The following is a 13,608-nucleotide window of genomic DNA, read 5'->3' on the forward strand; positions in this document are numbered from 1 at the left end:
CTTTAAATCAGCTGTGGAGGGAGACTGACTCTTCCTGACCAGCAGATCCTGATACTCGGTCACACAAGCGCTCCACAACAATTCATTTCATTTATCCCACAGACTTATCCTCCAGGAACCCACAATGCAGAGCAGGGAGTAATATCACATGAATTACCGTTATTGTACAGCTCCTCGGCCAGGACGGCTGCGATCCCGTGAATTTCCTGAAAGAACAAAAAAAAACAATTAATGCGACAGCAGCACATGACAATCACAGGCAGCGCCGGAAATTACCGCCGCATCGTATGACAGCGGAAATGAGATTATACACCATCTGCAGTGTGACCAGCTCGACTGCAGACTATGGAGAAGGGTGGAGACGCAGCAAAATAAATCTCTCTCAGAGTATTTGGTATAAAGACATAAATTAATACACGAGATATCGTCCCTCTCCAGATGAGCCAACCCAGAAAGGGTTTAGGTCAGGTAAGGTTTATTCAGGCACAATTAACAACGCGTTTCTCGGTTCTCCGCCGCTTCCTCGGGTCAATAAAGTGCCTTAGGGAATTCAGTTTGTAAATTTTTTTTTCTAACGCCCACGCTGCAAACTGAATTCCCTAAGACACTTGTATTGATCTGAGGAAGCAGGCAGAGACCAGAGAAGCGCGATGTCTTTTTTAAAGGGCAACTGAAGTGAGAGGGATACGGAGGCTGCCATATTTATTTCCCATTAAGCAATACCAGTTGCCTGGCAGTCCTGCTGATTCTCTGCCTTTCAGCCATAGCCCCTGAACAAGCATGCAGCAGTTCAGGTGTTTGACATTATTGTGAGATCTGACAAGATTAGCTGCATGCTTGTTTCTGGTGTGATTCAGACACTACTGCAGCCAAAGAGATCAGCAGGGCTGCCCGGCAACTGGTATTGTTTAAAAGGAAATAAATATGGTAGCCCCCATATACCTCTCACTACAGTTGTCCTTTAATTCTGACACATGCATGGAAGGGAAAAAACAAAAAGACGAATGGCATGCTGCATTTCAATGAATCACTCATCTGGTTTGGATGTGTCTTGCATCACAGCTGTGCCAGCGCCGCCTCTCACAAGATGCATGCCGCGCACAGCGGGATCGGGCCCTACGGGACCCTGGATTACCCCAAAGAACTAGAGACCTCTAGAAAAGGTCACTACATTCACCCAGACCCAATGGCAACACATTTCGTGGGCAATAACCTCATTCCTCAGGTCAAATTGAATGGCTAAAGTGATTCATATGGGTGATGAGCAGCTCTGAGCGCACTCAGCACCTGCATGGACCACTTCAAACTCTCAACATGACGAAGAGGGCTTACTATCCACAAAACACATCGTCACTGAGTCAATATATTTACTGACCCCATCTTGGTCATGCCGTTATTGGAGTTATGTCCACCACTTATTCTCCTGCAAAACTGATTGTAAATACAGTATATCTTACATGTAAACCAGGTGCCCCCTAATGTGTAATCCACTAGGTGCCTACAGACAGAAGACTGGGGACTCCACGAGCTTCAGAGAAAGAAGGTGGTCGCTAGTTTCCCATCAGCCCCCTACTCTGAATATTTCAACTTGAAATTAAATCCAGTCAACTTACATAGAGTAAAGGGGAAAGAGGCGCTCAGAGAACAAAAAATGCATTAAAAACAAAAATGTAAAAACTGATGTGGCTTACCTCAATGAAGACAAATTCACGTATTAACAGAATTCAATTGCACTGGCAACGCGTTTCGTGGGTCCATACCCACTTCCTCAGGCCAAATAGCAGTGCCTAATAGTGCTTGTAGCCACAAATAAGGCGCCTCTCAAGGTGCCTTGTGGCTACAAGCACTATTAGGCACTGCTATTTGGCCTGAGGAAGTGGGTGTGCACCCACGAAACGCGTTGCCAGTGCAATTGAATTCTGTTAATACGTGAATTTGTCTTCATTGAGGTAAGCCACCTCACTTTTTTCATTTTATTTGTTTTTAATGCATTTTATCTTCTCAGGGCGCCTCTTTCCCCTTTATCCTGTGCCTTCATTCTCCTTTTGGAGGGGGATCAACCCTCTTTGACCAATTTAGGTCATTTGAGGTTTGCTTTTTCCCAAGACCATCACCAGCTCTGTCTGGTCACCCGAGTGGAGTCGGGGTTATACATCTCCACCTGCTTCTAGTGGTCGGCTGCCCTTCTGCACCCCACCTTTGTGAGTATCATCCATCCGCATATATTACATACTTCTGGTACTGTGACATACTGCAACATATGGGCTCCTGTTGTCTCAGGGTTTTCTTTCTGCAGGGTGCAATTTTTACTATCCCTACTTTTTGTCCAAACTTACATAGAGGTGGAAGTGCAAGAAATGGGACAGAGCTCGGGGGACAGTCACCGGGAACTTCTCTAGAAGTGCTTGTAGGTAGACCTCCAGGTCCTTCTGACGCTTCTCCACCAGGCTTTTAGAGTTCTTCCCAATTATCTTTTTGGGGGGCAGCAAATTGCGCTCGATTTTGTTCTCTGTTGTGAGCTGGGATTTAAACAATAAACAAATAGGTAAATAGAAGGACACGTGGTTAAAGTATTCATTTATCAGTTCTGTAATTTTCCAGCAAATCGCTGCTGTGACAGACATAGAACGCTGTTTACTTACCTTTTCATGCAGATCGTAGAAATCGCTGTAGCGATGCTTCACCCGCCAGCCGTGCACGCCGGTCTGCACCTCGATGATGTATACCTGCCAAGAGGCCAGACACACACTTTATTTTAGTTTATCAATAAGATGTCAATTTAATTTAAAACTGCGTGATAAAAACATTGCGTCTATATACAAGCTGGCCTTGTCAGGAACCGGCCCCATGGCAAGCCTGAAGAGACGGTTCCCGACTGCGGGTTTGACCAAATCGAGAGGGGAAGCAGCCTTATTCAAGCTAACACAAGGATGTCACCCCTCAAAAACACTTCTCACTGCCACCACTAGCTGCTGCTAGACACTTCGACAATTCCCACTCCGCTGTCGAGTGGCCTGCACTCAGTCCAGCATTTTCATATTTGGGTCAGCTTTGTGCTTAGGACTAAATACGGGAACGCCACACACACACACACACACAAACTCTCACACGGTAGCGGTGTAAAAACCGAGCAGTACAATCAGGCACTGAACTTGTAACACAAATTACACTGCAGTCTCTCTCTAGGAATGCGAGCTCTGCTAGTACATCACAAGTCAGGCTTATTAACTAAATATTTAATATTCCAAAAAAGTGGAACAGTGCAGAAAGAAATATATACAAAAGATTTACAAAAAACACAGTAAAAGATACAGACACACAACAAGACAGTTTGCAAAAATAAAAAAGGGAATTAAACGTTACCAGCACAAAGGTCTAACTTTGTTGTGGAAGGACACCAAGTCTGATTAGATCACCTCTAGCTAAGCGCTACCTTGAGGCAGGGAACACACTTGACTGTTTCCGTGCACATTTTCTGCACACAAAAAATTGAGCTCTCATGTCAATCAACGGGCTAGTACACACTTAATATGTTGTTTGCGCGCAGAAAAAAAACTGACATTCTGCATCCTGATTCTGCACATTTTGTCAGTTTTCTCTATCAACTACATCAGCTGCTGTGAAAAATCGCGCACGTTTTCCTAAATGGAAACACACTTGGTGTGCAGAAAAAGTATGCAGGAAAACGTGCAGAAAACTGAAATACAAGTGTGTTCCCTGCCTGACTTATATAGGCCGATTTGTAGCCTGAGGCCACTTAATGTTCAGATCCAGAACTAATCCAATTTCCCCAGATTGAGACATCACCATTCGCAGGGACCTCTGTGAGATCTTTGCTTGCTGTGATATGCAAATTTCAAAGGTTTCCTGTTTTGCTTTGAACTTTCCAGACTCCGCCAGTCCCGATTGTATATTGGGACAACAGGGCTGTTTACATATACACACAGAGTTCAAAGCAATGCAGACACATCAGATTATTCTTGCCAAATGGCTGCTAATTAGCAGCTCCCTTCTTCCTGGTAGGCTGTAGTTTCTAGAGGAAACTGAATGCAAATGTAATTTACATTGACCTACAGAAAATCAAATTAGCAGCTTCCTTCACCCTGGTGTCCAGGTGACAATTACACCCCAAAGCCAGCTACCAGACCGGCTCCTAACAGACATACACATAGGAGATCGTACATAGCCAACATAAAATGAAAAATATGGCTTCTGTATTATATACAATATCACAAATAGCTGCTATATTATCACAGGCCTAGCAATAATTCAACTCATATTAAACTGATATTTTCTCCAAAATGCTAATTTGATTTAATTTACACTACCAGAGTATCCAGACCCTACCAGAGTCACAAGGTAACCATGGAGAAGACCCGCCCTGATGGTCCTGAAGCCAGGTCAATGTGTACAATGTGCGACGCAGGCCGGCGCAGCACTATATGACAGGCGGGGGGCAGTGCTATATTATGACAGATGGGCTCTGCATGACAGGCAGGCGGGCACAGCACCATATCACAGGCAGGCGGGTGCAGCATTCTGACAGGCGGGCACAGCACCATATGACAGGCAGGCGGGCGCAGCATTCTGACAGGCAGGCACAGCACCATATGACAAGCAGGCGGGCGCAGCAGTCTGACAGGCGGGCACAGCACCATATGACAGACAGGCGGGTGCAGCATTCTGACAGGCGGGCACAGCACCATATCACAGGCAGGCGGGTGCAGCATTCTGACAGGCGGGCACAGCACCATATCACAGGCAGGCGGGTGCAGCATTCTGACAGGCAGGCACAGCACCATATGACAGGCAGGCGGGCGAAGCATTCTGACAGGCGGGCACAGCACCATATGACAGGCAGGAGGGCAAAGCATTCTGACAGGTGGGCACAGCACCATATGACAGGCGGGCACGGCATTCTGACAGGCGGGCACAGCACCATATGACAGGCAGGCGGGCACAGCATTCTGACAGGCGGGCACAGCACCATATGACAGGCAGGAAAGCGCTGCATTCTGACAGGCGGGCACAGCACCATATGACAGGCAGGCTGACAAAGCATTCTGAAAGGCGGGCACAGCACCATATGACAGAAAGGCTGGCAAAGCATTCTGACAGGCGGGCACAGCACCATATGACAGGCAGGCGGGCGCAGCATTCTGACAGGCGGGCACAGCACCATATGACAGGCAGGCGGGCGCAGCATTCTGACAGGCGGGCACAGCACCATATGACAGGCAGGAAAGCGCAGCATTCTGACAAGCGGGCATAGCACCATATGACAGGCAGGCAGGCGCAGCATTCTGACAGGCGGGCACAGCACCATATGACAGGCAGGTGGGCGCAGCATTCTGACAGGCGGGCACAGCACCATATGACAGGCAGGTGGGCGCAGCATTCTGACAGGCGGGCACAGCACCATATGACAGGCAGGCGCAGCATTCTGACAGGCGGGAACAGCACCATATGACAGGCAGGCGGGCGCAGCATTCTGACAGGCGGGCACAGCACCATATGACAGGCAGGCAGGCGCAGCATTCCGACAGGCGGGCACAGTACCATATGACAGGCAGGCGCAGCATTCTGACAGGCGGGCACAGCACCATATGACAGGCAGGCTGGCGCAGCATTCTGACAGGCAGGCACAGCACCATATGACAGGCAGGTGCAGCATTCTGAAAGGTGGGCACAGCACCCTATGGCAGGAAGGCGGGCGCAGCATTCTGACAGGCGGGCACAGCACCATACGACAGGCAGGCGCAGCATTCTGACAGGCGGGCACAGCACCATATGACAGGCAGGCTGGCAAAGTATACTGACAGGCGGGCACAGCTCTATATGACAGACAGGCTGGCAAAGCATTCTGACAGGCGGGCGCAGCACCATATGACAGGCAGGATGGCGCAGCATTCTGACAGGCGGGCACAGCACCATATGACAGGCAGGATGGCGCAGCATTCTGACAGGCGGGCACAGCACCATATGACAGGCAGGATGGTGCAGCATTCTGACAGGCGGGCACAGCACCATATGACAGGCAGGATGGCGCAGCATTCTGACAGGCGGGCGCAGCACCATATGACAGGCAGGATGGCGCAGCATTCTGACAGGCGGGCACAGCACCATATGACAGACAGGCCGGCAAAGCATTCTGTCAGGCGGGCACAGCACCATATGACAGGCAGGGGGGCGCAGCATTCTGACAGGCGGGCACAGCACCATATGACAGGCAGGGGGGCGCAGTATTCTGAAAGGCGGGCACAGCACCATATGACAGGCAGGGGGCGCAGTATTCTGAAAGGCGGGCACAGCACCATATGACAGGCAGGGGGGCGCAGCATTCTGACAGGCGGGCGTAGCACCATATGACAGACAGGCAGGCAAAGCATTCTGACAGGCGGGCACAGCACCATATGATAGGCAGGGGGGCGCAGCATTCTGACAGGCGGGCACAGCACCATATGACAGGCAGGATGGCGCAGCATTCTGACAGGCGGGCACAGCACCATATGACAGGCAGGCTGGCAAAGCATTCTGACAGGCGGGCACAGCTCCATATGACAGGCAGGCGGGCGCAGCATTCTGACAGGCGGGCACAGCACCATATGACAGGCAGGCAAAGCATTCTGACAGGCGGGCGCAGCACCATATGACAGGCAGGATGGCGCAGTAGTCTGACAGGCGGGCACAGCACCATATGACAGGCAGGCAGGCAAAGCATTCTGACAGGTGGGCACAGCACCATATGACAGGCAGGCAAAGCATTCTGACAGGCGGGCGCAGCACCATATGACAGGCAGGATGGCGCAGCATTCTGACAGGCGGGCACAGCACCATATGACAGGCAGGGGGGCGCAGTATTCTGAAAGGCGGGCGCAGCACCATATGACAGGCAGGGGGGCGCAGCATTCTGACAGGAGGGCACAGCACCATATGACAGACAGGCAGGCAGGCAAAGCATTCTGACAGGCGGGCACAGCACCATATGATAGGCAGGGGGGCGCAGTATTCTGAAAGGCGGGCACAGCACCATATGACAGGCAGGGGGGCGCAGTATTCTGAAAGGCGGGCACAGCACCATATGACAGGCAGGGGGGCGCAGCATTCTGACAGGAGGGCACAGCACCATATGACAGACAGGCAGGCAAAGCATTCTGACAGGCGGGCACAGCACCATATGATAGGCAGGGGGGCGCAGCATTCTGACAGGCGGGCACAGCACCATATGACAGGCAGGGGGGCGCAGCATTCTGACAGGCTGGCACAGCACCATATGACAGACAGGCAGGCAAAGCATTCTGACAGGCGGGCACAGCACCATATGACAGGCAGGAAAGCGCAGCATTCTGACAGGCGGGCACAGCACCATATGACAGGCAGGGGGGCGCAGCATTCTGACAGGCTGGCACAGCACCATATGACAGACAGGCAGGCAAAGCATTCTGACAGGCGGGCACAGCACCATATGACAGGCAGGAAAGCGCAGCATTCTGACAGGCGGGCACAGCACCATATGACAGGCAGGCGGGCGCAGCATTCTGACAGGCGGGCACAGCACCATATGACAGACAGGCAGGCAAGCAAAGCATTCTGACAGGCGGGCACAGCACCATATGACAGGCAGGCAGGCAAAGCATTCTGACAGGCGGGCACAGCACCATATGACAGGCAGGTGGGCGCAGCAGTCTGACAGGCGGGCACAGCACCATATGACAGGCAGGCAGGCAAAGCATTCTGACAGGCGGGCACAGCACCATATGACAGGCAGGCAGGCAAAGCATTCTGACAGGCGGGCACAGCACCATATGACAGACAGGCAGGCAGGCAAAGCATTCTGACAGGCGGGCACAGCACCATATGACAGGCAGGCGAGCGCAGCATTCTGACAGGCGGGCACAGCACCATATGACAGACAGGCAGGCAAGCAAAGCATTCTGACAGGCGGGCACAGCACTAGATGACAGGCAAGGGGCAGGCGGGGGGGATGGAAGCACTAGATGACAGGCAAGGGGCAGCACTAACTGACAGGGGGGGGGGGGGGGTTGGAAGACACACTATATGGTGGGGGGTAAAAAGCACTATATGACAGACGGGGAGGGGCAGCACAATATGACGGGGTAGGGGGGGGGTGTAAGAAGCTCCATATGACAGGCAGGCGCAGCACACTATGTTACGCGGGGCAGCTCTAAATGACAGGCGGGCGGAGTACACGATATGTTATGAGGGGCAGCTCTATATGACAGGCGGCCGGACATGTAGTACATGTTTCTCGGACGGGCGCAGCGCTGACAGTCAGGCGGGCGGGTGTGAGGAAAGAGGGGCAGCTCTATATGTCAGGCGGGCGGGCGCTGTGGTATATGTTTCTCTGCCGGGCGCAGCGCTGAGAGTCAGGCGGGCGGGTGTGAAGAAAGCTCACCGTGTAATTGTCCACCAGCTCGGAGCCGACCACCCTGACCCCCCGGTGCTCGTCACTGTCCTCCATGTACCCGGCCAGCCCCTCCATCCCCCGTCACTCCTCCCGGACCTCCGCCGGAGCCGCCATGTTTGTTTACAGCTGAGCTTCAATACAACTTTATTGAGACGCCCTCCGGCGAACAGAGCCGCCTCCTCCCTGCACTGTGTACGGAGAGGGGAGGGGGGAGGCCATAAAGGGGAAGGATACCTTTATTACTAGTGTAGTGTGTCATAGAGTAGATATGCATAGATTGCTTATGCTGACGTATTTCTGCTGTTTAATGTTAATAACATCATCTATTTCATCAATCTACATACAGCTTAAAAATCTTCCAAAATACATTGACTTCCTCAGCAACCATGGCAACAATTTGGAGTACTGTTGCATAGCTCCCAACTGTCCCTCTGTCCCTCTTTCACCCTCATTTGTCCCTCTTTCAGGACTTTGTCCCTCTTTTTATGTAAATATATAGATTTCTCTACTAAAAATGTGTTTGATTGACTCTAAACTTTATTCCCATCCTTTAAATTGATATATTACTAATAGCTGATTGCCCGGCGTTGCCCGGGTATGTATTTGGCTGGTGTCGGCTCCATCCACTTTTTCTAACCGTCCCTAACACACAATTACCCAATGACCAAGTTTGTGAGCTTTGTGGTCTTTGGCATCAATAATTTGCATTGAAATGAAAAAATCTGATGGGCTGTTTGTGGCTCCACACCCTTTTCTGAATTTGAACCCCAGTCACCTGATGACCAACTGTACCAGGTGTGAGGCCTGTGCCATTAACAGTGCAAGAATGGTAGCAATTATATATTCCCCTTGAAAAGCAATAGGTGAAGTTTGATTCACTTTTATAGGCTCCACCCACTTTTCTGAATATTAATCCCAGTCACCCAGTGACCAAGTGTGGCAAGTTTTAAAACCCTGCCATTAACAGTCTAAGAATGGCTGCAGTTTACATTTTCCCAGTGAAATTTGTATTTGTCTCCACCCACTGATGACCCAGCGTTGTCCGTGTATTTGACTGGTGTTGGCTCCTCCCACTTTCTAACCCTAACTAGAGTTGGGCCGAACCTCCGATTTTAGGTTCGCGAACCGGGTTCGCGAACTTCCGCGGAAGGTTCGGTTCGCGTTAAAGTTCGCGAACCGCAATAGACTTCAATGGGGATGCGAACTTTGAAAAAAAAAAATAATTATGCTGGCCACAAAAGTGATGGAAAAGATGTTTCAAGGGGTCTAACACCTGGAGGGGGGCATGGCGGAGTGGGATACACGCCAAAAGTCCCCGGGAAAAATCTGGATTTGACGAAAAGCAGCGTTTTAAGGGCAGAAATCACATTGAATGCTAAATGACAGGCCTAAAGTGCTTTAAAACATCTTGCATGTGTATACATCAATCAGGTAGTGTAATTAAGGTACTGCTTCACACTGACACACCAAACTCCACTGAACAGAACAGGTATGCAGTGGCGGGTTCACTAAACAGGTATACAGTGGCAGGTCCACTGAACAGAACAGGTATGCAGTGGCGGGTTCACTGAACAGGTATGCAGTGGCGGGTTCACAGAACAGGTATGCAGTGGCAGCAGGATCACTGAACAGGTATGCAGTGGTGGGTGGGTTCACAGAACAGGTATGCAGTGGTGGGTTCACAGAACAGGTATGCAGTGGCAGGATCACTGAACAGGTATGCAGTGGTGGTGGGTGGGTTCACAGAACAAGTATGCAGTGGCAGGATCACTGAACAGGTATGCAGTGGTGGGTGGGTTCACAGAACAGGTATGCAGTGGCAGCAGGATCACTGAACAGGTATGCAGTGGTGGGTGGGTTCACAGAACAGGTATGCAGTGGTGGGTTCACAGAACAGGTATGCAGTGGCAGGATCACTGAACAGGTATGCAGTGGTGGTGGGTGGGTTCACAGAACAAGTATGCAGTGGCAGGATCACTGAACAGGTATGCAGTGGTGGGTGGGTTCACAGAACAGGTATGCAGTGGTGGGTGGGTTCACAGAACAGGTATGCAGTGGTGGGTTCACTGAACAGGTATGCAGTGGCAGGATCACTGAACAGGTATGCAGTGGCAGGATCACTGAACAGGTATGCAGTGGTGGTGGGTGGGTTCACAGAACAAGTATGCAGTGGCAGGATCACTGAACAGGTATGCAGTGGTGGGTGGGTTCACAGAACAGGTATGCAGTGGTGGGTGGGTTCACAGAACAGGTATGCAGTGGTGGGTTCACAGAACAGGTATGCAGTGGCAGGATCACTGAACAGGTATGCAGTGGTGGTGGGTGGGTTCACAGAACAAGTATGCAGTGGCAGGATCACTGAACAGGTATGCAGTGGTGGGTGGGTTCACAGAACAGGTATGCAGTGGCAGCAGGATCACTGAACAGGTATGCAGTGGTGGGTGGGTTCACAGAACAGGTATGCAGTGGCAGGATCACTGAACAGGTATGCAGTGGTGGTGGGTGGGTTCACAGAACAGGTATGCAGTGGCAGGATCACTGAACAGGTATGCAGTGGCAGGATCACAGTACAGGTATGCAGTGGGCTGAGGGCTCACTGAACAGAACAGGTATGCAGCCAGGAAGAAGTTAAGCCTAACTAATCTTTCCCTATATGAGAGACTGCAGCAGCTCGCCCTACTCTCACTAATGCAGGCACACGAGTGGCCGTAATAGCCGCCGCTGCCTGCCTTATATAAGGGGGGTGGGGCTCCAGGGGCTAGTGTAGCCTAATTGGCTACACTGGGCCTGCTGACTGTGATGTAGAGGGTCAAAGTTGACCCTCAGGGGCATTATGGGGCGAACCGAACTTCTTCCGCAAAACGTTCGCGTGCGGTACCCGCACGCGAACCACCTAAGTTCGCGCGAACCACGTTCGCCGGCGAACCGTTCGGCCCAACTCTAACCCTAACGCACAAACACTCAATGACCAAGTTTGTGAGCTTTGGGGTCCTTGGCATCAATAATTTGTATATTCCCATAGAAATTAAACAAATCAGATTGGCTGTTTGTGGCTTCACCCCCTCTCCAGCATTTGAACCCCAGTCACCCAATGACCAACTGTAGCAGGTTTGAGGCATCTGCTATTAACAGTGTAAAATTGGCAGCAATTTAAATATTCCCCTTGAAAATCAACAGGTGAATTTTGATAGGCTATTATAGGCTCCACCCACTTCCCTGAATATTAATCTCAGTCGCCCAGTGACCATCTGGGCAAAGTTTGGGAGCCCTGCCATTAACAGTGTAAGGCCCGGTTCACATTAGCGGTTGTTTGCCAAACGGACCGGATGACCTGACCGGATCCGGACCGGATCCGGATCGGAACCGTACGGTTCTGATCCGGATCCGATCCAGATCCGGTCAGGTTGCATCAGGTGGTAATCAGGATGCGATCCGGATCCGTTTGGCAAAGTAACGTAAAAAAAAAAAAAAAATGTTGGGGTCTGGGAGGTCAGCAGAAGGGGGACCTGTGGAATCAGGCCCTCTGCTGTTTAGCACTCACCTCCACCTGCGACATGCTGCCAACATCTCCGGATATCCGGATCCAGCTGTGCTGCTCCACTCCAAAATGCTTGCCCACGTGTCCCCAGCCAATATCGCCGCAACAATCCGCATAGGAAGTGGGGTAGAACATCCGGATTTCTCAGCCAGTGTGTTGTGCGGCCTCCGGTTCCCATTGGTTTGTATTGGCCGGATGGTGCAGTCCGGCTCCGCCCCGGATACGGCTGCCGGAGGGGCCGGATGAAAAAATAGCGCATGTTGGAACGGAGGCCGGAGTCCGGATCCGGCCCGGATCCGGTCCGGCTCCGGTTCTGCAGAACGGACCCATGTGAACGGACGCATAGGCTTTAATTGCTATGCCGTGCGTCCGTTCCGTCCGTTCTGCAGGCGGTGCGGCTCCGGCACGGCGATTCCGGAGGGCCACCGCAAGTGTGAACCGGGCCTAAGAATGGCTGCAGTTTACATTTTCCCAGTAAAATTTGTTTTTTGGCTCCGCCCACGTTTTGTAACCTGGACGTACAGTCACTCAATGACCAAGTTTGTGAGCTTTGGGGTCCTTGGCATGTGGCATCAAAAATTTGTATTTTCCCATGAAATGAAACAAATCTGATTCACTGTTTGTGGCTCTGTCCCCTTTTCTGAATTTGAACCCCAGTGAAAAAATTACCAACTGTACCAGGTTTGAGGCTTGTGCCATTAACAGTGCAAGAATGGCAGCAATTTTAATATTCTCCTTGAAAAGCGACCTGTGATTTTTGATTGGCATTTTTAGGCTCCACCCACTTTCCTGAATATTAATCCCAGTCACCCAGTAACCAGCTGTGCAAAGTTTGAGAACCCTGCCATTAACAGTGAAGAAGGGCTGCAGTTTACAATTTCCCAGAAAAATCTGTTTTTAACTCCACCCACCTTTTGTAACCTTGACACAAAGTCACTCAAGTTTGTGAGCTTTTGGGTTCCTGGCATCAAAATTGTGGTAATGGAAGCAGTTTATCCAGCAAATAAATCTGGCTGTTTTTGGCTCCACCCCTTTAGTGAATTTGAACCCCAGACACTTAACGACCGACTGTAGCAGGTTTGAGGCTTCTGCCATTAACAGTGTAAGAATGGCTGCAGTTTCAATATTCCCCTTGAAAATCAATAGGTGAATTTTGATTGGCTCTTGTAGGCTCCACCTACTTTTCCGAATATTAATCCTAGTCTCCCAGTGACCAACTTTGTCAAGTTTGAGAACCCTGCCACTAACAGTGTAAGAATAGCTGCAGTTTATATTTTCCCATGTAAAAAGTTAGTTGTTTTTGGCTCCGCCCACTATTTCTAACCTTGACATACTGTCACGCAATGACCAAGTTTATGAGCTGTGGGGTCTTTGGCATCAATAAGTTGCATTTTACCACTGAAATTAAACAAATCTGATTGGCTGTTTTTGGCCCGCCCCCTTTAGAAATTAAACCCCAATCTCCCAGTGACTGTGACCTCTGCCATTAAGAGTGCATGAATAGCAGCAATGTAAATATTCCCCTTGAAAATAAACAGGTACATTTTGATTGGCTGCTGTAGGCTCCACCCATTTTCCTGAATATTAGTCCCAGTCACCCAGTGGCCAACTGTGTCACGTTTGAGAACCCTGCCGATAACAG

The 13,608-nt window shown here is 50.6% G+C and overlaps 1 protein-coding gene across 1 annotated transcript in view; it reads right to left on the reverse strand.

Moving 5' to 3' along the window:
* The window catches only part of LOC137543873 (nischarin-like), a gene marked incomplete at its 3' end in the record, with an annotated part of 43,432 nt that extends 34,892 nt beyond the window's left edge, over positions 1–8,540 (reverse strand). Inside the window, exons 1-4 of the mRNA XM_068264945.1 lie at positions 8,417–8,540; positions 2,643–2,726; positions 2,337–2,519; positions 158–206 (exon numbers count right to left, since the gene is read on the reverse strand). Of these exons, the coding sequence (XP_068121046.1) occupies positions 158–206; positions 2,337–2,519; positions 2,643–2,726; positions 8,417–8,503 (403 nt within the window). The remainder of the gene's footprint in view (positions 1–157; positions 207–2,336; positions 2,520–2,642; positions 2,727–8,416) is intronic.
* Positions 8,541–13,608: the final 5,068 nt, after the last annotated feature.

This window comes from Hyperolius riggenbachi, unplaced genomic scaffold (genome assembly GCF_040937935.1).
Source record: "Hyperolius riggenbachi isolate aHypRig1 unplaced genomic scaffold, aHypRig1.pri scaffold_282, whole genome shotgun sequence".
NCBI classification, from domain to species: Eukaryota; Metazoa; Chordata; class Amphibia; order Anura; family Hyperoliidae; genus Hyperolius; species Hyperolius riggenbachi.